Here is a 26,249-nt window from a genome sequence, read left to right as displayed (position 1 = left end):
TAAATGTAAAATTCATCTTGGGGTCACAACACTACCTTCCTTTGTAAGCATGTCATATTTCTACTAAATTGAGGGGAAGGAGTCTCAGATGTGTCTCCTAAAAGAAAAGAAATATACAGTAAATAATGAGTATAGAGTTGTAGGTGAGCATCATAGTTTAGATAATAATTTGGTCTTTAAAGTATATTGAGGTTCTTGTGAAATTAAAACTTAAGATTTTAGAATTTATTTATTTATTTACATTTTGAAATTAATACATTTATTGAAATAAATACATGTATTCGAGATTTGAATTGGAATTTGATTGCAATTTTGTCACTGTGGTCTTAAACGTCTGATTATGTATTGAAAACACTGACGTGAAAAAAAATCCAATCAATCAGCATTAGATTTAACTTGAAAATGTAAAAATTAAAGAACATTTCTTAATCTATAATTTAAAAAAAATAAAAATACTTATTCCAGATTTAAACTGCAGTTTGAATTTAATAAATACATAGACAATATATATTTTTTTTTAATTAATTTAAAATTAGAAATGAAACGCCATATTTTCAGTGTGGTCTGTTTAATCATCTGACATCTTTAAAAAAAATCCTTAAAAAAGGCAAGCAATTGCTCTGGCACTAACATTTGAAAAATATATCAACTTAATAAGCTAAGCTATACCAATGTGCATTTTTCTGGCATTTATCAGTGAAAAAAATCTAAAGAGAATACAATTCAATTCAATACTAAAGAGATCTCATCCGTCTTTCCCATGGTCCTGCAGGTCATCCACAAAGTTGGGCTCGAGTCAGGCCGCCAGCATGGAGAGCAGTTCTGTGACCGGCAGTGTGTCTCTGAACTCTGATGTTCCTCACTGCCAGTGCTGCATCTCTTATGAGGCCCGGCTGAAGCGACTCTCCTGTGGCCATCTCTACTGCGACCCCTGCTCCGATCAGATCGTCAACCTGGCTTTTGAGGACATAGAAGGTCTGGCCGAATATCCCTGCCCAGTGTGCAAAACCCTCCGTCACCTTGGAGGCTTCGCTTCAGCCCACAGCTACCAAGTCATGACCCACTGTTCGCCCTTCGGAAGTCAAAAGCAGCAGCTGGTTGAAGAGAAAGGAGGCCTGTGGGAATGATTGTGTCATTTAAAGTAATTGCTCACCCAAAAATGACAAAGTGCTGAAAATGTACTAACCCTCAGGCCATCCAAGATGAGTTTGTTTCTTCATCACAACAGATTTTGAGAAATTTTGTATTAAATCACTTGCTCACCAATGGATCCTCTACAGTGAATGGGTGCCGTCAGAAAGAGAGTCCAAACAGTTGATAAAAACATTACAATAATCCATACCACTCCGGTTCATCAATTAATGTATTATGAAGTGAGTTGTAAGAAAGTCTATCATTGAGTGTTTTTTTTTACTTTAACCCTTTGTAAACCATTGTAAGGGAATCATTTGATAGGTTTCTTATGCTCTCCAGTGCCATAATTGAGGAAAAGTAAGTTGATGCTAAGAGTATTTAACTTCATTACTGGTGGAAGTGATTTAAACAAACTACTGGCTTTAACAGATAGTAGATTCAGTTGCTGTTTTGCTGTATTTGATGTTTTTAATGCCACATGATATAGAGTAGTAGCTTACCTGAGTGTGTATATATTTTTGTAATGAGCGCTGTTGATGTGAAAATTTTTTTATTTGGTAACTTCTTGTAATGCTTCTTGTAAAAGTGCTCATGTTGTAAATATCTATATTTTGATAAGACTCAAGTATGTCAGAACTATTTGGCTCATTTGTCATATATTTTTAATAAGCCGGAATAACAAAAGTTAAGAAAACCATCAAACAGTTGTATTTAGGAACTATAATATGTATTTATTTATCTAAAATGTGCCAATCAAGGTTGTTACAAAAGAATAAGGGATGAAAAACATGAGAATAGGAAATGATTCGTCCCTGTGACAGATGCAAGGATGAAAAATATAAAACAACTGGAATCAGTTTTAAGGCACAAGCATTGGGTCATTTCAAGACATGCAAGCAATTCTTGTGCCATCAAATAAACTTTTGCTTCAATTCAGTCTTGTGAAATATGTTGATGCAAGATATTTCAAGTCCATTTCTTCTGCTGATATGAGAGCGAGACAATAGAATGAAATCTCAACACCGTACCGTATGTTAATGTTTCCAGCCCCTTTTCCCCCTAGGGGAAATATAAGTAGGACAGAAACCTCTGGAGCTACTCTCTCAATTTTAGAACGTCACTGTTGTCAGACATTAGTGGCGCAATGCTTTTTTTGAGGAAGAACGTCTCACAAGGACAGATCTGAAGCCGTCTTGTCTTGTAAGCCACATCACTAAGGAGCTTCAGAGCTTTCTATCAAACCTAAAAGGAATAGTTCACCTAAAAATTGAGAACGTCACATTTATGTTCTTCCAAATTCTGTTATTTTTTTCCTCAGAACATTAAAATTAATTTTAAGAGGAAAAACAACAGCATTGGGATGAGTAAATAATGAGAGTTTTCGTTTTTGGGTCAACTGTTATCAGAATGAGCAGTTCTGAACACTTAATTTGTAGAAAATCTGTCAGTCTTACAAAAAACATCCACAGGAAAGAAAAAAAAAACATGTTGAAAGGGGTCCTGGAACTCAACTGATTGAAAACGGAGAGAGTAATGCGCAGAAGATACAAATATAACAATGACAATATAAAATGTCCTTCAACATGAGTGCTATTTTTTTTGCATACATTGCATACAATGTATATACATACATTGATTTTAAAAACACATCCCCGTTCATAAAGATGAAGTAAGACTTAAATATCCACTTAAATGGCAGAGGCAGCATATAAATAATTGTAATATCACTTATGTTGCATCTAGTCTCCATTTCTCTTCTATTTTTGTATTAATACTTAATAGAATACAAAAATGCATCACACTTAACAGTATTGTGCCATTGCTTGTAAATATTAAGAGGCAAGACAGCATTTTGTATTATTTGCATTCAACAGAGAGGCTGAAGATTATTTTGTGTCCATCTTGTGGCCATTCAACGAACTGCAAAACCTCCTCTGCGTGCTAGCAGCCATTTTCCCGCCTTTTTGGTTGAGGAAACACAAATCGCTATTTTACTAGCCTATGTACCATAAACTACTGCTACATGCACAAACTACATTAAGCTAAAACGGGTTCTTTATCAATACATTAAGTTATCAAATCAATATTTTGGCATGAACCTCAGACACATAACATTTCACATGCAGACACATACATGTAGGCTACTAGCACTCTGCTTCGCTACAGTTTTTCATTTTTTAATTGAAATAATAGTAAATTCTGTTGTTATTTAGTCACCCTTATGTCATACCAAATTACGAGCTTTCAAACTTCAAAATTAACCATTTAGACTGATTCGGTGAACAAAGTCAACTTGCATATTGCTATAAGATTTTTAGTGAATAATGACTTAAATTTGGTTTTATTTTCACACAAAATCGTGACTTCAGAAGAAGTAGTATAGCCTACATTTGGAACAACATGAGGATGAATAAATAAGATTCTTTATTTTTAGTTAACTAGCTTATGTAGTTAAATTATCTCATCAAAACACAACAGAGGAAGAATTCAATGTAAATTGTTGATGCTTTTTTGCTAGCCTATTTAATGCTAAACTTTACTTAGCTACCTATACAAACAAAGTCTATGTCAATCTGTGCTTTTTCAAGTGCACATAGATTTCTGTGCTATAGATTTCTAGTTTCTGCCTTGTACCGTATTTAATTGTTTTAGTAACACAAACACCAGGGAGGGCATTTCTTTCCTTCCTAAAGATCAGTGTGAGTTTCCGGGGCGTTTGGGAAGTTTGGCACTAGGGGAGGGAATGTAACGCTGGCCTGATTGCGGCTCTTGGTGGCCAAACAGAAACGTGTGCTTGCCGTTATTCCTCTGCGCAGGCCTGGATGGATCAGATGCAGTCCGTTGGGCTCTGGGAGGGACAGAGGAATGGGCCGCACCTCGGCTGGACGGCGGCAGCTGCTGTTGAGATGTTCTAGAGGAAGAAGAGAAGAGAAAGGTCCCATTGTTGGCGTTCTGGTTGAGGTTGGACTCCAGCCGGCGTGTCTCCTGTCGTTTAGTCTGGTTCTCGGGGCGTCTGTGAGAAGCCTGAGCCAGTTTCTCTCGGAGCTGCTGCACTTCCCAGGCCAGCTGATCTAATGGATGCTGACTGTTGGAAGACATGGGGTGAGAGAAAGCCTACAGGTAGTGGAGAGAGAGAGAGACTGATATTATACAATTGACTTGTTGATTACAAGCCATCAACAACATGAGGATGTTAAACATCATGTTTTCAATAATCAAATCTTTTTTTCTGTTTACTCATTTATATTTTTAGCCATCTATTTATCTGTTCAGCCATCCATCTATCCTTCCATCTGTTTAGCCATCCACCGGTCTATACATGCATCCATCCATCCCTTTATTTATCCATCCATTTATCTTTTTAGCCATTCTTCCATGCAGTACATTTAACTTAAGCCATCCATCTGTCTTGTCCATCCACTCATCTGTCCATCCATCCATTTAGGCATCTTTCTATTTATCCATCCATCCATCCATCCATCTTTTAAGCAGTCTATCTATCCTTCCATCCACCATCCATCCATCTATTTCTTTAGCCATCTATCTGTCCATTCATCCATCCATATATCAATCTATCTGTTTAGTCATCCTTCAGTCCGTCCTTCTTTCCATCCATACAAAAATCCATCTATCACCAAAGTGGCTTTCACAGTACATACAAACTTAAATATGTTGCACTAATTCCCCTGTAAGTGGTGATTTCTTTACTTTTCAAGAAAACTTTGGATGAAAACACAGCTTTGCAATTGGTATTTACTGTATTTTGATGATTTGCATACATCAAATATGCAACCTAGTGGAAAGAACAAAACACCAACCACAGTGTACCTGAGCGTGTAGTGCGCCCCGTAAATAGCAGCCCCTCCATACTCTGACACAGGGTCCCAAGAGCAGGGGCAGCAGGGGATCGTACGGGTCGTGGAGGATTGAGGGGTTCTCTGAGGGTTCAGAGAGTGAACAAGCTCGGATGAGACGCTCGAGTCCAGACAGACTCTCAGATGAAGGAGCCCTGCGGTGGCTCTTCCAGTATGAGCCAGAGTTTCCGCTCCTCCAGGGGAGCAGGTTGGAGGGATGGGAGAATGTGCTACGGGACAACAGGAACACAGAGCCTGGCAGTCCATCATTGTGCTGAGAGAGAGAATAAACAGTATTAACACACTCAGGCTAATGAAGCGGAACAGTCAGTTGACAGCCCAATTAGAAAAACGACCTAATTTTGGCAAAGGTTTATTAGTTGGCCTCCTTTTTTAAAGAACCTCCCTGGTATTTTAATTTCCAGCCATTTGGGAAACCCAGAAAACATGAATCAATGATCATTAACTTGACACAAGCAATGCCTGTTAGCTGATAATTAATTTCTCTGTCCTGTACTATCAATTCCCTACTCAATATTGTTCCTCTCTGTTAGGGAAGAAGGAAATGAAAAAATAAAACTTATGTTTCACAAAATTTTTTTAAAACAAGATAAGAATGGCATGAGGGTGATTAAATTAAGTTACATTTTTATTTTGGGGTCTCAGATTGCACTAGTAGGATTCAAACCTATAAACTTTTGATTAGCAGTCCAGATCTCTATTCCTACACAGGATGAATGTATCCTTGCTGAAATGGGACCGTTAGTGTAGTCCTCTCAGTAGATCATTCTTACCCAGCTGCGCTCCAAGTTGGTGTTAAGGTTTCCGTTGAGGACAGGTGGAGGGCAGGCGGGTTGGGACACAGGTTGGGTGAAGCGGGCTCGTCTCTGAGCGCTGTACTGCAGGACCCAGTCCCACACCGGAGGGAAAGGTGGGTCTACCGGCATCTCTGGGGAACCCATGGGCAACTCCCTCAGACCGTTCACTGGGGTGTAGCTCTGGGGAAGATGCTGCAGGGAAACAGTGCAATACAGCACACACTTCAGATCAGTTGTTTGGGCTGGTAAATCAACACATGAATGAAGCGTAACAATATAAATGTATTTTCTGTTACTTTTGCCCAATATGATGCCTCCTTGCTGAACAAAAATATTAATTTTTTTAATCTTACTGGTACTTTATGCATTTAAGTAGCTATGCAAAAGGAAGACAATGTACAATTTTATGATGCCTTTTTGTCAAATTAACCCCTAAGGCAAACACATTGCTGCATTAAATACTGTAGCTCTATTGTAGTTTGCAGCTTTTTTTGTGTGTTTTGTGTATACCTGTGAACGGCGACATCTCTCCCTCTGACTGTTGGCCAGGATGCTGCTGAAGAGTGGAAGGTGCACACTGTCATGCAGAGCCAGCAGGTAGTCTTCAGTAAGCTGGAAGCGCGCGGGATACTGCGCCCACAGCTGCCATACGCAGTCAAGAAACAGCAGGAACACAGGGGCCTGCCGGAAAATTAAACAGTTATTTTAAATTATATTTCACAATATTTACTGTTTTTACTGTATGTTCGATCAAATAAATGCATCCTTGGTGAGCCTAAGAGACATTTTTGAAATCATCAAAAAATCTTACCAACTCAATGTTTTGATGCATTTTATATGTGTATGGGTTACAGAACAGAGCATTTTCTCATTCTTTTACCTCCTCTTTATCACTTTCTCTGTGATAGTTGATCCGGCTGAGGAATTTGTGTCCGGCCGTGATCCACTCTTTCTGAACCAGGCCCTGAAATCCAGCCACGGTCCTGCAGTGAGGGTCACACATCACCTGCACCAGACTGCAGACCACACAGTTCATGTCTCGATCCTCCGGCTCTGAGGAAACAGAGCAAAACACAATGCATCATCTGAGAATTTCATTGAAGCTTTAAACTTCAAATGAGTGTAAAGAGTGGATCAGGGGATTTCATCGGCCTCTCGCGGTGCTTTCTCAGCGTCTCTGCTCAGAGCACATGTGGCAAACAGGTTTTACAGTGATCGATGGGTGCGACAGCCTCATCTGAGAAACCCATTCCTGACGTTATTCACTGGTTGTCAAGAAACACAGAATATTGATGTATATGGCAGGGTAGCTGCGGGTTACGTGGAGGAAAACAAACGCTTTAGAGGACTGTAAAACGAAATAAGAATTTAAAGAATTGAAGGACACTGCCAGATGTTTGTTGGTTTATGGGTTAGGAAAAACAATAAATCACAACTGTGTGGTATGTTTTAACTTCTGCTAAGAGTGTGTCATTAAAAAGAGATTAAATCCTGTTGTTACAAACTGCAATCTTGTGTAGTTTGAAATGTGATCTCTAAAGATTTTTAGAAACGCACTTATGGGACAGATTTCAAGTAGTATCAAGATCGGCTTCGAAAAAGAATTTGCAATATGAACAAAGCCTAAAATTCACAAATTTAAAATAGTAGTATATTTACTTCCATAGTGAAATTTCTGAAATAACTGGTGAGAATGGCAATATACAGTAAATATTAGCATGAGAGTAAAAAAAAAGAAGTCACATTTACACTACTGTTCAAATGTTTTTGAAGTCTCTTTTGTTTGTATTTGATAAATACAGTAAAAACAGTAATATTGTGAAATATTATAATTTAAAAGAACTGTTGAATCTCCACAAAAAATATTTTTTGTAATAATAAATTTTGTAGAAACTAATACTTTTTTGTCACTATTCTTTGATGAATATAAAAAGTTTAAAAGAACAACATTAATTTAAAATAGAAATCTTTTGGAGCATTATAAATGCCTTTAACTTTTGATCCATTTAATATATCCTTGCTAAATAAAAGTATTAATAATAATAATAATAACAAAATCTTATTGACCCAGTATTGTACACATAAAGGCCAAAGGTTATATTACCATCTGATGTTCTCACTGTATTCAGCACAGATTTGATGTGTTTAAACAGTAAAGACACACATGACTCATTATGTGCTAGGAGGGTGCAAAGTTCAGAGTCGGGTCAGATGACCGTTAATGATCAGTTTGACTAACCTTGGAGAACAACAGTCATGTGACCTCCTCTGAGCAAACATGCCACCTCTGCAGCTTTTCTCAGACAGCACCTGTGGAGACAATCACATCAAACACAGCAGGGCAAAGCGCGCACACACACACACACACACACACACACACACACACTGATGAAGGCAACATCAAATACACAATGCTAAAAATGAAAGTTAAAGTTAAGAGCATTGAATTGTGGGAGGCAGTATGCTCTTTTGTATATTTTAGCAAATTAAGTGTAGGTAAGATGGATTCCACAGTATACATACTACAGTGAAGAAAAAGTGGGAGTGGTATTTTGGCCAGAAAACAAATGTTGTCAAAAGAGAGAAAAGATTTCTACATGATGCATCCAAATATTGTTATATAGTCTAAAAGATCACGATTCGTATCAAGCACAAATATACCGAATATAGTCAAGCCAGTGGGTGCTTTCCAGAGTGGACAGCCACTTGTCATCAGGTACTGATACAGATGATGAAATATCTGTAGGGCAGAGAGACAAAAATACATTTTATTGATCAAAACATTTGAAAACATTCTAACAACAATACTGGTCAATAGCTACATATAAGCATAATGCATAAACATAAATCTAAAATCATTTTACATAATACAATGTAATTATATCAAACTCCAATAAAAAAAATTAAAAAAATGCAATGAGTGTGGCTAATAAATGCAAATATGAATATATGAACATTCTATATAAAATACAATAAAAAAAGCAATAAATAAATAAATAATCAATAAATAATCCTAAATGCAACACAAATGCAACAAATGTGGCTAATAAATAAATATGAATACATAACCTTTAATTATAGCAAACGACACATGCATAAACTGTTGAAATGAAACACTTGTATTTAATTTGACATATTAAAAACGGTCCAAAAATTATTAATATTTTATTGGCATTTATTTTTATAATATATAATATTTTGATATCATGACGGGCCCAATCTTATAATGGCTGAAATTTCATTCTGTTAATTCCTTATACTCAGAACCAGTTGCAATTTTCCAGTATTTTTTAGCATCACACAACAGACAATAGAAAAATGCAGCACACTAAAGAAAAATGTGAGAAACAAAAATCTGGTCAGCCATAGTGGGACTGAGCGAGCTGCTCTTTGAACTCGCAGCACTATGAGGAATGCTTCTGGCCAGTGTGGCTTCAACCACAGCAGGAATGTGAAGCCAGACAAAACAACAAGTCTGTATCTCTGGGACTATGACTAAAATGAATCTTTTCAAACAACAGAAGCTCTTGACCTCTGCATACAAAATCTTTAAATCCACACCCAAGTCTCAAAACAGCTGTTTACAGCATTTAACCTCAAAAGATAAAAGACATTGCTCCGATTCCAAACATTCCAATTGTTCAATTCAAAATGTTCAAATTCAAAGTACTTCACTCAAAAATGAAAAATATCCACGCAAGTCATACAACAGGTTTGTGTGAAGAACAAACTAGTTTTATGAATATTTTATAGAGCGGTTTTGTTTTCTGTGAAAAAATGAATCCTTTAATATGCCCTGCTAAAAAGAGCTTTTTTGGATGCTTATGTGCTGCTGCACCCATCAAGCTCGCCTGGCCACCATCTTCAGTTTGAGTTTGTGGGAACAGCAACGACATGTCTGGAAATTTATGCTGGTTTTGGCACCAGGGTATCATCAGGCTATCAAAAATCAACATAAATGACCCACCGCCCAGACAAAGTGTCCGGAGTCTCGTGTGAGCCAGCTGGATGTCTGCAGGTGACGGCATTTCCTCTCCCAGATCCACAATCACACACAGCTGCTGTCCGCCGAAGAGCACCAACTCCAGATTCCTGTAGCTCACAGACGACAAGAGCTCTGTTCAGTAACAAATGCTCAACTGCTGCTAATGAACGTCTAATTTATCTAGAAAATAAGTCATGACAAACCTGATGTCGTCCTTCTCATGGTAGATGTTATTTTGGAAGCTGGCCATTCGTAGTAAGTCACTGCCATGCGGATGCCGCCAGCACCAGCGCTGAGGAAAGTTAAATTACATATTATAAATCATAAAATGTGCTTCCATATAAAAATGCTTTTGACATACAGTATTACAAGCTGTGCTGTGAAAAGGTATTTGCATCCTTCTTGATGTCTTCTGTTTTTGTGTCTAGTCCATACCAAATATGTTTAGATCTTCAAATGAAATGTAAAACACAGGCAACCTGAGTAAACACAAAAAGCAGTTTTTAAATGATAATGTTATTTATTGAAGAAAAACGTTTTTTTTTTTAATCGCTGAAACAATTTAGTATAAAATATACACAAAAACAGAAGAAATCAGGAATGAGCAAACACTTTTTCACAGCAGAATATTCATGCTCAAAGCTATTGAATTGCTTCAAAGTACTTAGTGCATCATATGAACTACTCTTATGTTGATTTTTTTTTTTTTTTGCTTGACAGACTTGTTTTGCTGCATGAAAAAAACATATACTTTGGGAACTATTGCTAACTATTCATTTAAGGACAAAAAAGCATTCACAATACTTGACTTTGGTCAAGGGAATATCAATGAAAATCCTGTCATCCCAAACCTGTATGACTTTTTCTTCTGTTGAACAAAGAAAGAGATTTCAAAGAAAGTCAAAACAGAAGTTCCACAGTAGAGAGAAAGTCTTTTAGAGGAGGTTTGGAATGATGAGTGTTGAACCGAATATTTTGTGGGAAATAATGTTGTGTAGGAACTGATTTTCTTCCTTAAGTGTTTGATTTGCGAGGAGTAGGTTTTGGTTTTGGGTCATGTTGGTAGCCTAGATTAAAAACTATTTACATTTCAATTATGGAAACAATATAAAATATTTAAAATATAAAATTAAATATAAAATAAATATAAATATTAAATATAAAATCTAAATATAAAATTTAGGAACATTCCATTGTGGAACATTTATCTTAGTAGTAAATAATGTCACATTTAAAAGTCTTGTTTTGTAGTGGGATGTCAGAATGAACTCACTGGGATGCGGCCCTCGTTAAAGTGGGCAAATGTTTTCTTGAGCTCGGTGTCCAGGACCCTCTGAGGAACCACACTGAATCTGGGCAGACTGTAAGAACACAGGAGGAAAAAAACATGGGAATAGTTTCCACATAGAATAATATGATGTGCCTATGATTGGACACGCTTGTGCAAACATGAGATCATGTGGAGAGCTCAAATAGATTCAGCCTTACATTTCTACACTACCATTCAAAAGTTTGGGCTTATGTTTTGATAGAAGACATTATTATTACTATATGTTATATTACTAAATGTAACATGTAAATCAGCAAGTGATGGACAGTTATAATATTGAAATATGGTTATTTTGGTCCAATTTTGATTAAAATGTCTTTAAAAATCACAGCTTACAGTATGTTACCTCCATTCATTTTTTGTATTTGCATACTGCTAAAATGACATAAAAGTATAGTAGTATGATATTTTGCCCACACAAAATGTTATTCATCAGAATGTATGTGTGGGAAAAGCATTTAGAAAACTGTCATGGGACAATGAACATCAGTCGTGTCTAAAAAGCAGAAAAACGTGTTCTAATGTCAAAGTTAAACTGAGCTCCGGAGGTCTGAAAGAGGAGCTCTACCTGGTGGACATCTCAAAGCGGTCATTGACAGAGCTGACCCTCCAGCCGCTGACACCCGTCCTCTCCAGCTCCTGCTCCCATCCCATCGAACACTCGAACCAGTTCATGTTAGGGTCACGTCGCCTGTTGCTTAGGAACTGCTTCATTTCTATAGACAGCATAGGGAAGCATTGAATGTTTGGATTGATTACAAGATCCTGTTTTTGTGCAAAACCTCCTGAGAGCTGCGAACTCAATTTGGACTGGTGCAATGAACATGCACAGACTACAAACAAACCTTGACAAGGTTGAAAAAGGGCTACAAGGTGACTTGTTTCAGATTACTTTCCATTATTCATCTGGTTACCGGTCACTTTCCCTCTCAGAGACGTGACTTAGCTCACATTTCCTTCTATGATTCATTTGAATATCTAATATGTGTGGACCACAAAGCTAGATGTGGGTAAAATAATAATATTCCAATATTCTTCAGCAAGTAATCACTTTTAAAAACACAGTTTTTTTATATATATATATATATATATAATGTAACCATTTATTTTAGTAGATTTAATATGTTCAATGTAAAAAGTAGAATAATTAAAAACAATATAATATATCTATAAAAGACCATAATGCAAAATAAGCAATGTTTTCCATACTTTTTTCAATAAATGACCACAAGTCAAAAAGAAATATTTTTTACATTTATATTCATCCATGTAATTAGACATAATAAATGAAGCGTAACAAGTCTCAACTATTTACTAAATTTTAATTCATACATGTACATATACTTTTAATGATACAATGTATTGCCCACCCCTACCTATAACTATAATACTGATCTACAACTCATTCCTTCACTTACTGATGCTTCAAAATCAACTGAATAAATCCCTGCTCGTTTGTGCACTTGTACTTGAAATTTATGTTCTTACCAGTAGCAAACATATCATTATCACCAAGTTATATAGTAAAAAGTGTGTCATCTGGAATATGTCACATTTTAATTACCATATGCTAATATAAGATAAACAACTTAAAAAAACAAAAAAAACAACAACAACAACGTTTTATTCAAAATTATAAATACTCTATAACCCTCAAGGAATGTTGTGGAGTTATATTGCAGATGAGCAAAACTGGTATCTTCAAGAAAGCCAAACAAACACATCAGACAGATGACGGGGCGATGTATGTGTGCCATCTTCTCACTGTCATTATGGATTTTTGCATTGATTCTCAATTACTCACCAATACTACCCAAAGCAGCATTTTGGAAGGAGAGGATGGTCCCAGGTTTCAGTGGTTGGTAGGTCTTAGCAATGGTGTACGTGATCTGAAAGCAAGTTGAAATAGAGTATGATTATCAAAGGCTTGAAACACACTCCACAATAATGTATAGTAAAAGCAAATACATAAAGCTCAAAGTCAGCAGTTTGGATGGTTAGCATGACCTCACTGGGGACTCATGGATAAAAAAAACATCTTTCTCCACTGATGGCCATTCATAAATAGCCATGTTTTCAGATTAAAAAAAAAACATTATATATATATATATATATATATATATATATATATATATATATATATATATATATATATATATATATATATATATATATATATATATACTTTGCCTGTATACAATTCAGTTTGGCTCTTAAAGCATTAAATTAACTACTATTTTTCCTGTCTTATGAGTCACAGCATATTGGCAAAAACTATACATCTGCATTTGCACACTTGCACAAGTACACTACCACACAAAAGTTTGGATTATTATTTTATTCAGCAAGGGTCCATTAAATTGAAAAGTGGAAGTACAGATGTTTATAAAGTTCCAAGAGATTCCTACTTCAAATAAAAGCTGTTCTTTTGAACTTTCTATTCATCAAAAAATCCTCAAAAAAGGCATTAATCAGCACAGCTGTTTTTAACATTGAAATAGAGCAGAAATCAGAATGATCTCTGAAGGATCATGTGACACTGAAGACTGGCGTAAAGCTTTCCATTACAGGAATGGATTACATTTTAAAATACATTCAAATTGGAAACCGTTATTTTGAATTGCATTAATAGTTCACTGTTTTCACCATATACTGATCAAATAAATGCACCTTTGCTGAGCACGAGTGACTTTCCTTATATTCTTATATTAAGACGAACCTCCACAGCTTGAGTATCAGGCGTGAGTCTGTCAAACAGGAAGCAGAGGACACGCATGTCTCGGCAGTACAACACCAACTCCTCGGGGGTGAATTTAAGAGAGCAGGTAGGGGTCACTAGTTTGGTGCGAGATGGTCCCACTACAGCACACATTTATATGCATTAAAACATATAGTTAAAAAGTGACCTGGACATATTCTTTATAGGTTTCATAAAAATATGCATCTGTTTATCTGTCCGTAGAGATTGTCTCACCTGCCACAACTTTATCAATGGAGGCGAGAGATACATCATGATCTCCGAGCATCACAGGATCTGCGTTATCCTGCACAAAGAGAAAAGAAGCCATCCAGATAAATACGTCTGCAAAGAGTTACACTAGTCTGCCAGAGACTTTATGAACTTGAGCCGGCCAGAAGTGTTTCACGGTTCACAGTGAGGCTCAACTTTACCCGGAAAAAACAGTACTGGGATTCTCATTCAGGAAACATCTCAGCAATCTGTGGCACTCACGTCAGGTTTCTGGCTGTCCTGAGGCACGAAGGCAACTCTGAAATGAGTGCAGAACAGAGTCCCAGACAACCAGCCTCCTCCTTCTTTAGCCGACAGCTTCTTCCTCACCAGCACGGCTCGCTGTAGCACACACTCTCCTGCAAAAACAAATTACACATGATGAAAAACACGTGCCTTTAGTCCATGTCTGTTAGCTTGGATTCCATCTATATGCTAGTATTATGCTAAAAGTGTACTATAGCAATCGGAACATGTGTGATCTGTGGAAGCAATGACACAAACATCTGGCTTTTAATTCAAAGGGACACTTTAAAGTCTCTGTAGGCTATTATGGTCACATATATAAAGGATATGCGGTATTTTAAAACCAGACTGAGCGAAATTATGATTCTGTTGACATAGAACTCACACAATCATAAAAAGTGAAGGCAAATGTCAGTAGAGCCCCTTAAGGTCAGGCATGAACACTCTCTCAGTCTCACGTGGACTGAGTAAGGCTACTCTTATGGTCACTTTTCAAAGGCGACTTTCTTCAATTTATGACTCTCAAGGGTGCACTGGATCTCAAAGCTCATTCCTGAGGCATCATGGGACGCAGATGTCAGAGAGAAGAGGACGGAAGCAGAGAGATTGGACCGTCATGGGGTTACTGTGCTATTAGAAAAACAGAGCTCATTGGACTGACTGGACACTTTCCTGAACAGTGAAAATACCCTTCATTCCACAAGGTTTATAGCCGTTTCAGTGTTCTTCTTTTTTTTTTTAATTAAAACTAAAACTATTCAAAATTGCCTTCAGTAGTCAGAATAAAGCTAAAATATAATAAAATAAAATATAAAAATCCCCAAAATTTTAAATGTTGCCTTTGTTGGCAAGTTACTGAAATAACTAGTACTAAATTAAATAAGTACTAAAATTGCTCAAATTAAAGCTACACAGAAACACACACACACACACACACACACACACACACACACACACACACACACACACACACACACACACACACTAAAAATTAAAAAGAAAACAAAAAAATATTAAATTATGATATATTATATTATAGTCAGTAAGTGAATTGTTATATGTGAACTACTTAAATACCGAATGAATTTAGCTTGCCAAAATATTTTTTTCTGAATTTATCTAAAAATAAAATTAAATAACATGAATCCACTTCACCCGGCTTGTGTTGAGTTTCACTGAGTTGCTGCTTTGCTAATTTGAACCACATGTCCAGTTTGATTTGCTTTAGTCAGCATTTGGTTTCTATTAAACTTCACTTTCAGACGAGAGTAGCGTGCACTACCAGAGTTATTCCATGTTGGTCCAACCTCTCCGGGACACATCAGCCAGTTTGTTCCAGGTTTTATGCTACTGCATGACGTCATGTGAATAAGCAACCATGAAGAAAGGTCACATCTCACATTCCCAATGATAACGGAGCAAACACTAATCTTACTATTTCATAAACTTGCAGTTAAGACACTCCCAGCAAGGTTTTACTAGGTAACAGTGAACTAAAACCAGTAAGGCAAAGAAGGCCTAACAGCTTAAACCACTTCCTTTAAAATGTGCTGTCAGTGACACAGAAAGTGTCTTTACTTTTAGAAACTGGGACAGTCCTGGGTTTATGAACAGCAGATGTAATCCATTGTGATAAAAAAAAAGACTAAATCATTTTAAAATAATATTTATTATTATGCAATTAAAAATAAAATCATTAAAAGTAATAAATACATAATTTAAAATTATAAAAAAGCAATACATTAATTCATTAAAATAAAATGTAAAAAATAAATGAATGAATAATAAATGAACACTAGCATACATACATGGTACGGTCATAAAAAGTATCTGGCAGTTGCTGATTTGCTGCTAGATCTCAAAATGCATTATTTATATATTTTTTCTCTATACATCTTTTCTCTTATTTGTCCCAGTTACAGGAATAAACCGCAAAATAAAAAATCACTAACACAACTAAAAAGACATCTGCCACATTACCTGCCAGAAAACAAATCCCTTTCCTTTAACCCACCGCACAACACGAATAACAGCAACTCTATCTAACAATCAAACAATAAACAGCATCAGGGGTATGTTTAAAACTGCATACTACCACACTACTCTTGCAGTATGCATCATGCACAATGTGATTTTTCTATATGCATCTGACAAAAAATGCGCAGCATACAACCAAAACATCCCACAAAAATACTGCATCACACAATGCAAATGCAAACTGGTTTAAAAACTGCAAAATTCCTCTGATTCTGTTTCTGAGAAGTTAACTGGATGGCATTCTGTCAATTCAACCTTGAAACATAATGAGGTCATGAGACAACAACGCAGTATACTACACGTGTGAATAATTTATCATTGCATAATACATACATTCTTTTAAATAGCAGGCTGTCAGCAGGATATACAGTATAATCTACTCTTTCAATCTCCTCTGACCTGTTCACCTCCAGGGACCGATTCAGTTTCCGCTGCCCTGCGTCTGAGGGTTATCTGAGATTGTGCGGATGGAGGTAGAGTCATACACATGACTGTACTGACCATGAGAGCATGTGTGTCCCCACGGGTCACTGCAATGTAAGCCCTGTGACCCTGAATGGTTAAACGCAGTTTGTCGCTCCATATTCAAACCACTGTGAATGAATGAGACTTGTGGCATGATACCTTAGACATCCAGGATTCAAATGAATGAAGATCCCATAACAGAAGAAGTCATGATGACATGTGCTGCCTCAGACTGCTATTCAGCCAATAATATGTATGCTGTCTTGTCTACACAGCCTATAAATTACTACTGTATTTATATCTATATTGTACTAGTGTGTACAGTAGTATAAAGATCTGTGAAAGAAGTATATTCCTCTCAACAAGACTTTATTTAAATGCAGTTAAAGCAGTAATAATGTGAAATTTTATTAAAACATTTTAAGAACTGTTTAAAAAAAACAAAAAACATTTTAACATGTCATTTATTCTCGGGCTGCAAAGCTGACTTTTCAGCATCATTACTCCAGCCTTCATTCTAATATGCTGATTTGCTGCTCAAGAAACTTTTTTATTATCATCAATGTTGAAAACCGTAATGCTGCTCAATATTTTTATTTATTTAAAATATTTTTTGTAGTTTTACTTCTGTTCGAATTAATGCATCCTTGCAAAAAATTGTAAATAAAAAACATTACTGACACCAAACTTTGAACAATAGTGCATGGTGTTCAAAATTAAAACAAAAGTAATTTGACTCTTTCTGTCGTCAAGTTAATGTTTTTATCACAAATGGTAGCTTTGCAGGTATGTGTGTGTATATATATATATATATATATATATATATATATAAATAAATAAAAATCATAAAATAGCTTTTACACACAAAAAAATATATATATATATATATAATCGAAGACAAAAAGATTGACATTTTAGGGGAGCACTGTTTTAAGTGTCCTTGAGAATTTAATTGAATTCACAGATGTAAACAGTGAAAATAGACAGGTGTGTGTGTTTTGTGTCCAAACAGAGACCATGCACACTGAACATCAACAAAGACCGAGCTGTGTGTGAGAAGCGTTGAGGTGAGCGGCTCTATTAAATGTTGACACGGTGGGAAGCGCTCTGTGCTGTGTAAGTGCTGATATGAAGTGTTACAGATTAGGTTGTCCGGGTCGGACTCATGGCCTGCCAACATTCCTGAGTAAAGCTGCTGCTTAAACACACTGCTGATGCTGAGATTGTGGTGAGGGGCTGCTGGGCCGTTGTTTTCTGAGGACATTCACACCCACAGAGGCAGACAGACCACAAGCATCCAGACCAGACCAGGTCTTTTCCTGTTGGAGATCAACTACCTGAAAGCAGCGGTGCTATAAACGTGACCACTCATTTCAGAAGGTTTTCAAAACAGTGTAGCTTTTCCAACAAAGAGCGGGGAGTCACAAGCCAAAACCCTACTTCACCGTTTCTGTATGTCACACTGTACAAAACAAACACACTCTATTAGAACAGTCCCCTCTCTCAAATGGCATTAGGGAATCAGGGAATCATTTGGTTCGGACGCTTTGTTTGTGAATTAATTCAATTCAATAAACTGATTCAACAATACGATCCGATGATTAATGAATCATTCCATTTTCACACGTTAAATCCCTAAATGTCATTTTACTTATACTTTTTTTGTAGCAAAAATAAATTTTTAGTCACTATGCTTTTTAATGTTTTTTAGTTTAATAAAAGTATTTTAGTTCATAATTTAAGTAAATTTGCCTTTACTAACTATAAAACTGTAGTTTGACAAGCTCCAGACTATATTAAAACTATATTACATAATTAAAAGTAGTTTCATCTACATGGTTCCTGACAGAACTACTTCAACTAACACTACTGTTTTGTTTTGTCTTGTCTTTTGTAGAAATTAATACTTTTATTCATCGAGGATACATGAAATTGATCAAAAGTGACAGAAACACACAAAAAATGCAATTTCAAATATATACTGTTCTTTTGGATTTATTATTCATCAAAGAATTCTGGATTTCCATGAAAATATGAAGCAGCACAACGGTTTTCAACATTGATAATAATCAGAAATGTTTCTTGAACAGCAAATCAGCATATTAGAATGATTTCCGAAGGAGCATGTGACACTGATGACTGGAGTAATGATGATGAAAACTCACAGGAATAAGTAACATTTTAAAACATATTCAAATAGAAAACGGCTTTTTGAAATTGCAATAATATTTTACAATATTCCTGTATCTTTGATCAAATAAATGCAGACTTGGTGAGCAGAAAAGCATTAAAAACATAATAAATGGGTAGCATAATTATGATAACAGGGGAAATCCTGTTATAAATGTTAATATATTATAAAAATAAGCTTGCATTGTGAGATTTACCTGGCAAACAGCAGAGGCCGAGTACATCTCTCCCGCGTGCATGAAGGCTACTGTGGCTCATCATCCTCTCCTGTAGAAACACAGAGAGATAATAAACAAATGAAGGTTGTCATATAGTATGGTAAAATTAATAGGGGTTATATGTGCAACAAACGTATGCATTCTTTAAATCAGGTCACATAATTTCCAGTCCAGGTCTTTTCTATGTGCTTCATTTACAGTTGTTTTACTCAAGATGCCTTCAAAAGAGATACCACATACAGTTGTATTTTATTTAACTTCTGATACAGTGACAGGAAACATGGCCTTAATTTATATGCAGCGATTAGAATAGTGCTTTGAAAGCAGCTCCTGGGACTATATTTAAATTGCAGTAATCTCTCAATAGACTTTCAGGTTTCATTTCCCACTGAGCAACTGAACCACACAAGTAGGTTAAAATTGAACACGCTGATATTATCAACTCACTTATAACAAAGCGTCTTTCATTAGCGAGTCACTCACTACTGGGTAGAACAGAAGTCGAACAGAGATGACATACTTCCAGAGGTCTGAACAGTTACATTAGTACCATTTGAGAACTTGTTAGCTGATCACTAACATTAAACATCCGTGATATTGGATTATATTAATACAAATGATTTTTTAAAAAATAAACAAACAAATAATTTGTTACGTTTTAGCCATGCTTAATAGAGAAAGGACAGGAAATGACTGGGAGAAGAAAAATTAAACAGGTTGCATTGCCCACATTATCTTTTGGAAATACTGCATATTAACCATGTATAAAATTATTTACTGCTTGCTCATTAGTTTTAGTTGTGTGTAAATGTTAAATGTAATCGCAAAATAGTAGACTCTAAAAGGCAGCCAGAATAAAATCCACCAGAACAAGAAAAATACTGGACTGGACTGCTTAACATCTCTGAGGAAGTGAATATATGTGCAATAAGTGCAGGACAGATAAATGAAAGAAAAAGAAAAAAAAAACCTCAGTAGCACATTTTTGCTGAGGGTTCAGTTCTTCCAGTCACATGGTCGCCACCGCTATCGTGTAAGCTCTCTTTCACTGCCTCTTTCTTCACCATTAAACACATCCCTCCCTCCTTCCCCTCAGCTTCTGAGGGCCGAGGCAGCCAAGACTCATTTCAGTTCCCATTGCTCATGGCTTCCCCTGGTTTCTGTGGCCAGAGAATGCAGCTGAGGGAACATACAGGCCTCGTCTCCCACGAATCAGTCAGGCCAGACTCGCAGAAACAAGACGGCCAATGGGAATGTGGGAATGCACTGTGCCACCATATAAACCTCACACTGTTAAGTTTATTAGTCATTGCCTAGAGGCACAATAAGCCTTTGTGTGGAGCATCAATCTAGGGCTAAATGAGGCAACTAGAGGCCCGGTGGGACGCTTAAACCTATCGCTTTATAGAGCCGAGCTATTGTTCGGTGGCTCGTTATTTTCATGTGCTCTTCGCGTGCATCTCTCTGCCGCACAGAAATGTCAACAAACGGGAACAATGCATCTATTTGTATAAAACGTTGGGAGTATTTTCTCTGTATGTCAGTTGAGATGGTTAAATATAGCACCTTTGTTCTCAAACTAAAATACCCGAATTGAAAAATCATTCTCGTCTAGCCGTGACGCTGCCTTTTCTGAACTTAATAAAACAGCTTGTATCATCATTCCTTAGTGCAAAAACGGGGAAATATCAATATTACAACAAGGGTTACTGTGGTTAACTAAAACCAAAACAAATACAATTTTGGTTACTTTTCTGAAATAAAGTAGTAATAAACAAGTAACTTATTTTAGTTAGTTTTCAAAGCAACATTTTTCATTTTCATTTAGATTAACTTGATGTACTAAAATAACTAAAAATGAAATGAATCTAAATAAATAAACTATAAAAAAATATACAGACATACTTAAAAATTAGAAAAACATACAAATAAAATTACAAAACAGTTAAATTAATTTGAAAATAGAAATTTAAAAAAACTAATGTAAAATATTATTAATGTTATTATAATATCATTCATATACTATTATTGTTACTGTCAATATTTTGAATTAGATTTTTGTTTTCACTTTAACTTTATTTATTTTTTGTATTTTTAAACATGTCTTTGTATCATTTATTCATTTTTATTTATTCTATTTATTCTATTCTATTTTATTTAGTTTTTAGATATTTTAATAATTTAACAAACAATTTCAGTTTTTTTTTATTTCCAACAATTTGTATTATTTAATTTTTTTTACTTTTGGTTAAAATGCTAATCCTAATCTCAGTAATTAAAATAACACTGATTACTACTGCTCATAAAGATCTGGCGCGCTAAATAATACACATTGGCACATACCTCATCCTGTAACACCAGTACTACAATTTTAATAAATCTCAAATAAATATTTATTTTCGCTTGAAGGTTGATATGTCAAGTCCAAAACCAGACCTGAGCCACATCTAAAGACCTTGGGCCAGCAAGAAACCCAGAACACCCTAGCAACAGCATAGCAACACACTAAAAACCACACCACAACACCACAATAGCCTAAAACTGCGACAGTGATTTAGGATTGACAAGCATCACTCTCAACAAAGCTATTTTGCACAACTAATATAGTTTTACATAGAATCATAACACACACCACCACTGTTCCAGCTGTTTTTGTCATATAAAATACTCGGTGTCGTCATTCTCTTTCTGCAGCTTATTAGGAAACATCTAAAAAAAGCAGTGCAGGAAAAGCTCCAAGGTTAATTAGAGGGTGTGTCACAGTAGTGTTTATGTTATGCTTCATCTTTTAAAATAATTTAAAGTCAAAACAAACCTTCAGCAAATCTCTTATTTAAACAACCACTCATTTCGCACCGAAACCAGATGACGCCGTTCACTTCGATAACATAAACGCAAGTAATTACACACGCCACATGGCATATTCAACTCCAACCAAACAAGCAACAATGAATGAGATATCCCTGAGCTCTACAGCAGTATATCTGCATTCACAGTGTGAAGTTTGATCCATCGGGGAAGTTCTGAGTCAGGGAATTTTATTTGTGTTTTTTAAACCATTGACATTCCAGAAGAGCTGATCCCAAGACGCCCATTTGAAGAGTCATGTCAGCTATGAAAATCTCTGTTATGACTGAGTTACTGGTTTGAACTGACTTAATGAGTTTTAAATGAAAAAGCCAATGTGGTGAAGTCTCGCCACAACTGTTACATTCACAATTCCTTCTCCATCTGTTCATTTACAGCAATGGAACAAAACATAGATTGCCCCAGTCTCAAATGCACCAACTTGGGAGGCCTCCATCCACACAATTTACACGATTAGATTCATTTTCTAAGCAGGGAAGAGTCACATCTGACACTTCAGCAATACCCATTCACCACCTCCACTCCTAGCAAGCTCTAGGTAGGCTGTTTCCATGGCAACAGCCAGATGTTGTGCACATCGGGGCCTCCACACTCTCCACGTTTCCCCCCCCCCGAGGCAGCTTAAAATAGCCAGGGAAGAAAAGTTATGCAGCAGAGGTGAGCAATAGCAGATTATAGCTCAAGAAAATAGATGATTTGCTCTCCCATAAATAAAATTTGTCATCATTTACTCATGCTCTGTCATTCAGACAAGTATATCATATTATTTTGTGCATGAAACAGAAAGATGATGTTAGGAGGAATGTCCAATCAGATCTTTTAAAAAATAAATAAAAATAGATTATTTGCTTTCCCAAAAATACAATTTGTCATCATTTACTCATTCTCTTGTCATTCAAAAATATATATTATTTTCTTTCGTACATGAAACACGAAGATGATGTTAGGAGGAATGTCCGTTCAGCTCTTTTCAAAAGAAAAAAAAAGTGAAAGGTAAATATGCTGTAAATATCCTAAACAAACAAAAGAATTATAATTTAAACATTAACATTTTTAAAGCATTGAGTGTAAAACAAGTGTTCTTTTCTATACAACCAAAGAGGATTGCAATTTATACTCAACCCTCATATTAAATTAACTAATTAAAAAAAAAAATTAAGTGTAATTTATATAAAATATATATTTTATATTACAGTACATTAAAACATATTTATGTCTCCAAGCATGCTTTATGAATGACTAAAAAAAACATAAATAAAAATACTCACCACACCCTATGAGATAAAAAATGAAACCGAATTCCCATCTGAGAGTCCAATTAAGGAGGGTCTGTTATTCCAACATATTTAGGCTTCATCATTTTAAAGTAACAAATACAAGCAGCCCGACATTCCTTGTCCACTGAAGCAGATTTATGTTTTCTTGTTCCTTTTATTATTATAATATATTTTTCCTAAATGGAAAAACTGACTCCTCAACCACAGATTGTGGACTATTCCATTTAAAGAGTTTCTGGTGAAATGAAATGATGTGAAGGTAGTTTCCAAATACAATATTATGGAGGATAGATTATAGAACAGAAAAGTATATTCCATCATTCTCACAGCATCTGAAAAATACTAAGCACCGATGTAGTTCAGGTCCAAAAACCAGCTAAGCTGAGCTCAAATTTATTAGCAGGACAACATAAGTCATTCTTAGAAAAAGTTTTTAACTATTTTTTAATGGAAAACTGACTCCCACCACAATAGCAGATTGAGGTTACACCCATTAAAACTTTTTCTGGTAAAATGATGAATTTAATGGATTCAGTTTTCCTGGGAAAGTGACTAACATTTGCATGAAAGTTGCACAAACATTTACTCATCTGTTATAAACTAACTGACAGATAAAATAAATAGAATCCACACGGATGTGTTCGAAACCTTCTCAAAATCGTGCTTACTTTAATATGAATTACAATGTTTATATTATAACGTTACTTAGACGACGCAGAAATTAGAAAACAATAATAAACTTCTAAATAAATGATGGAATTTAAGCTTACCTTCATGTCCGGAACCATCTGTCTCACTTTAAAGGTGGTTTTGGACCCTGTCAACATGATTTCAACCTAAACAGCTCCGGACTAACAGGATAAAAGGTGTATTTGAAAGAGGTTTGACGGTTTGATCCTGTCCATGTTACTGAAATCGGATAGTCTGCGTCCAGTCGGCATCACTAAAGCGCTTACACACATTTCTCCATCCGTTCTATGTTAATACTCAACTAAACGCGAAATCATCCCTAACAGAAATCTATTTTCTCAAAGAGAACGCGCTTTTTCCCACCGCGTTATTTTACAGCCCCTACGCCATAGTGAAATGACACGGGTGTTACTGAGTAACAAAAACCAGGACCGAGTCTCTTAAAGGGCCAGTCCCGCCAAAAACTGAATGCGCTTCTGTTCTTATGAACTGCTTCCATCTGTCTCTCAGAACGAGCTGCAGCTCTTCTGGACATCCGTGGTCATGTTCGATATATCATACTAGCGTACAACTCTTACTATTTATACTTAATATAGCATATACTATAAACAGCATTCACATGTTCTGTTCGAATTACCCACAAGATCTGACATTTCATTTACAAATAATTATAGGTCACTACAAGGGGTTAAGGTTTGGCTAGTTAGCCCCTACTGGCAGATTTGCAGGTAAAGTCTCTTTTCCCATTGACGACCATTTAAAACGACAGACTCAGTTTTAAGTGCACGCTTAAAAATAAAAAAGTAAATAAAATAAACAAATAAAAAAACGTTATTTTAAATAATAAAATAAATTTCACAATATTACTGTTATTTCTGTTTTTAGTTGGCCATAAGAGACTTCTTTGACACATTTTACAACATTTATTATTTTTGCTGCTGCTGTTGTTAAGCTATTTTAAAAATGCTAAAATGCATTTCTCCAAAACAGTCATGAGGAATACAATGTAATTCATCTAAATGAATCGATAACATTAACAAGATAAATGTGTGTGTGTGTATACCAATCGAATTCAATGCCGTCGACTAGTCACTGGTCCTATAGAGGGCGCAACAGGATAATAAATATTTTAAGGACTTCCATGTTTACGCTCCGTTTCCGAACAGTTAAATCCCACAGCATCACTACTACAGAGATGCTGCAAGGTAGAATTAATTCACACACACAATCGCTCTCACTAATGCATTCATATAAACATAATCTTTACTGTGTTACTTTATCTATATCTGATTTAGAACGAACAGAAATCTGTGAGAAATAAAACGACCCAAAGGCAACATAACTGTAACATAAAAATGACCCGTTATAGTAGAAATAGCCATGTGGGCAACACAGTGTCATATGCCATAGCTGTGCAAAAGGGGTTTGTCACAGCCACAGGCATATTTGTTCATTAATGACGTCATCAGCGACTAGTCGACTTCGACTCGACTTTCATCACATAAAAGTCGACTTTAAAAAAATCTGAAGTCATTCAACTCCTTATATATATATATATATATATAGAGAGAGAGAGAGAGAGAGAGAGAGAGAGAGAGTGAGAGAGATAATAGAAGTACTAGAAAATAGTATATGGAATAAAATGCAGCCTTCATTCATATAATCTCTCAATTCATCACTAATGTTAGCTAGGTTTAAACTCAGAGGTCTAATGTTAAACCACCTAACAGACCAGTTTAAATTGACATGGCACAAAGTAATTCTTGGAAAGGTTTTTCATGCTAAAAATAAATCTTCTGCCAAGCCTATTAAAAGAACATGGTGTAGTTAAATCTGGTTTCTATTCTATGCTTTATCAGTGCATCTAAATGCGCAAGATACCAGTCAATATACATTGTTTACGAACAATTCAGACTGCTGCACCATGATTCTCTTCTGTTCAAACATAATGCACTTCACAGGTGAGCAAACACACTTGACATTCCCACAGTTTTTGACACCCTAGTTACCTTGTCACTGCAGTATCAAAGAACCATTTCACAGCAACATCCAAACAGGAGAGAGACTGAGACAGGTGTCTTTAGATAACGATGTGGGTCCAGCATCAGCGCTCAGGTGGATATGAAC

At 35.9% G+C, this 26,249-nt stretch overlaps 1 protein-coding gene across 1 annotated transcript; it reads right to left on the bottom strand.

Moving 5' to 3' along the window:
* Positions 1-3,466: 3,466 nt before the first annotated feature.
* Positions 3,467-24,551, bottom strand: mtmr11 (myotubularin related protein 11). The gene is made up of 17 exons (XM_059568471.1): positions 24,203-24,551; positions 19,267-19,336; positions 14,354-14,490; positions 14,096-14,165; positions 13,841-13,980; positions 12,926-13,010; positions 11,690-11,837; positions 11,065-11,152; positions 9,995-10,083; positions 9,774-9,898; positions 8,468-8,546; positions 8,046-8,116; positions 6,687-6,859; positions 6,317-6,487; positions 5,783-5,998; positions 4,963-5,262; positions 3,467-4,248 (listed from the first exon to the last, which is right to left on the bottom strand). The coding sequence occupies exons 1-17, from the start codon at positions 24,257-24,259 to the stop codon at positions 3,829-3,831; spliced, it is 2,439 nt and encodes an 812-aa protein (XP_059424454.1). The 5' UTR covers positions 24,260-24,551; the 3' UTR covers positions 3,467-3,828.
* Positions 24,552-26,249: the final 1,698 nt, after the last annotated feature.

Source organism: Carassius carassius, chromosome 15 (assembly GCF_963082965.1).
Source record: "Carassius carassius chromosome 15, fCarCar2.1, whole genome shotgun sequence".
Taxonomy (NCBI): Eukaryota; Metazoa; Chordata; class Actinopteri; order Cypriniformes; family Cyprinidae; genus Carassius; species Carassius carassius.
The sequence above is the reverse complement of the archived record's forward strand: the minus strand, read 5'-3'. Positions and strand labels throughout refer to the sequence as shown.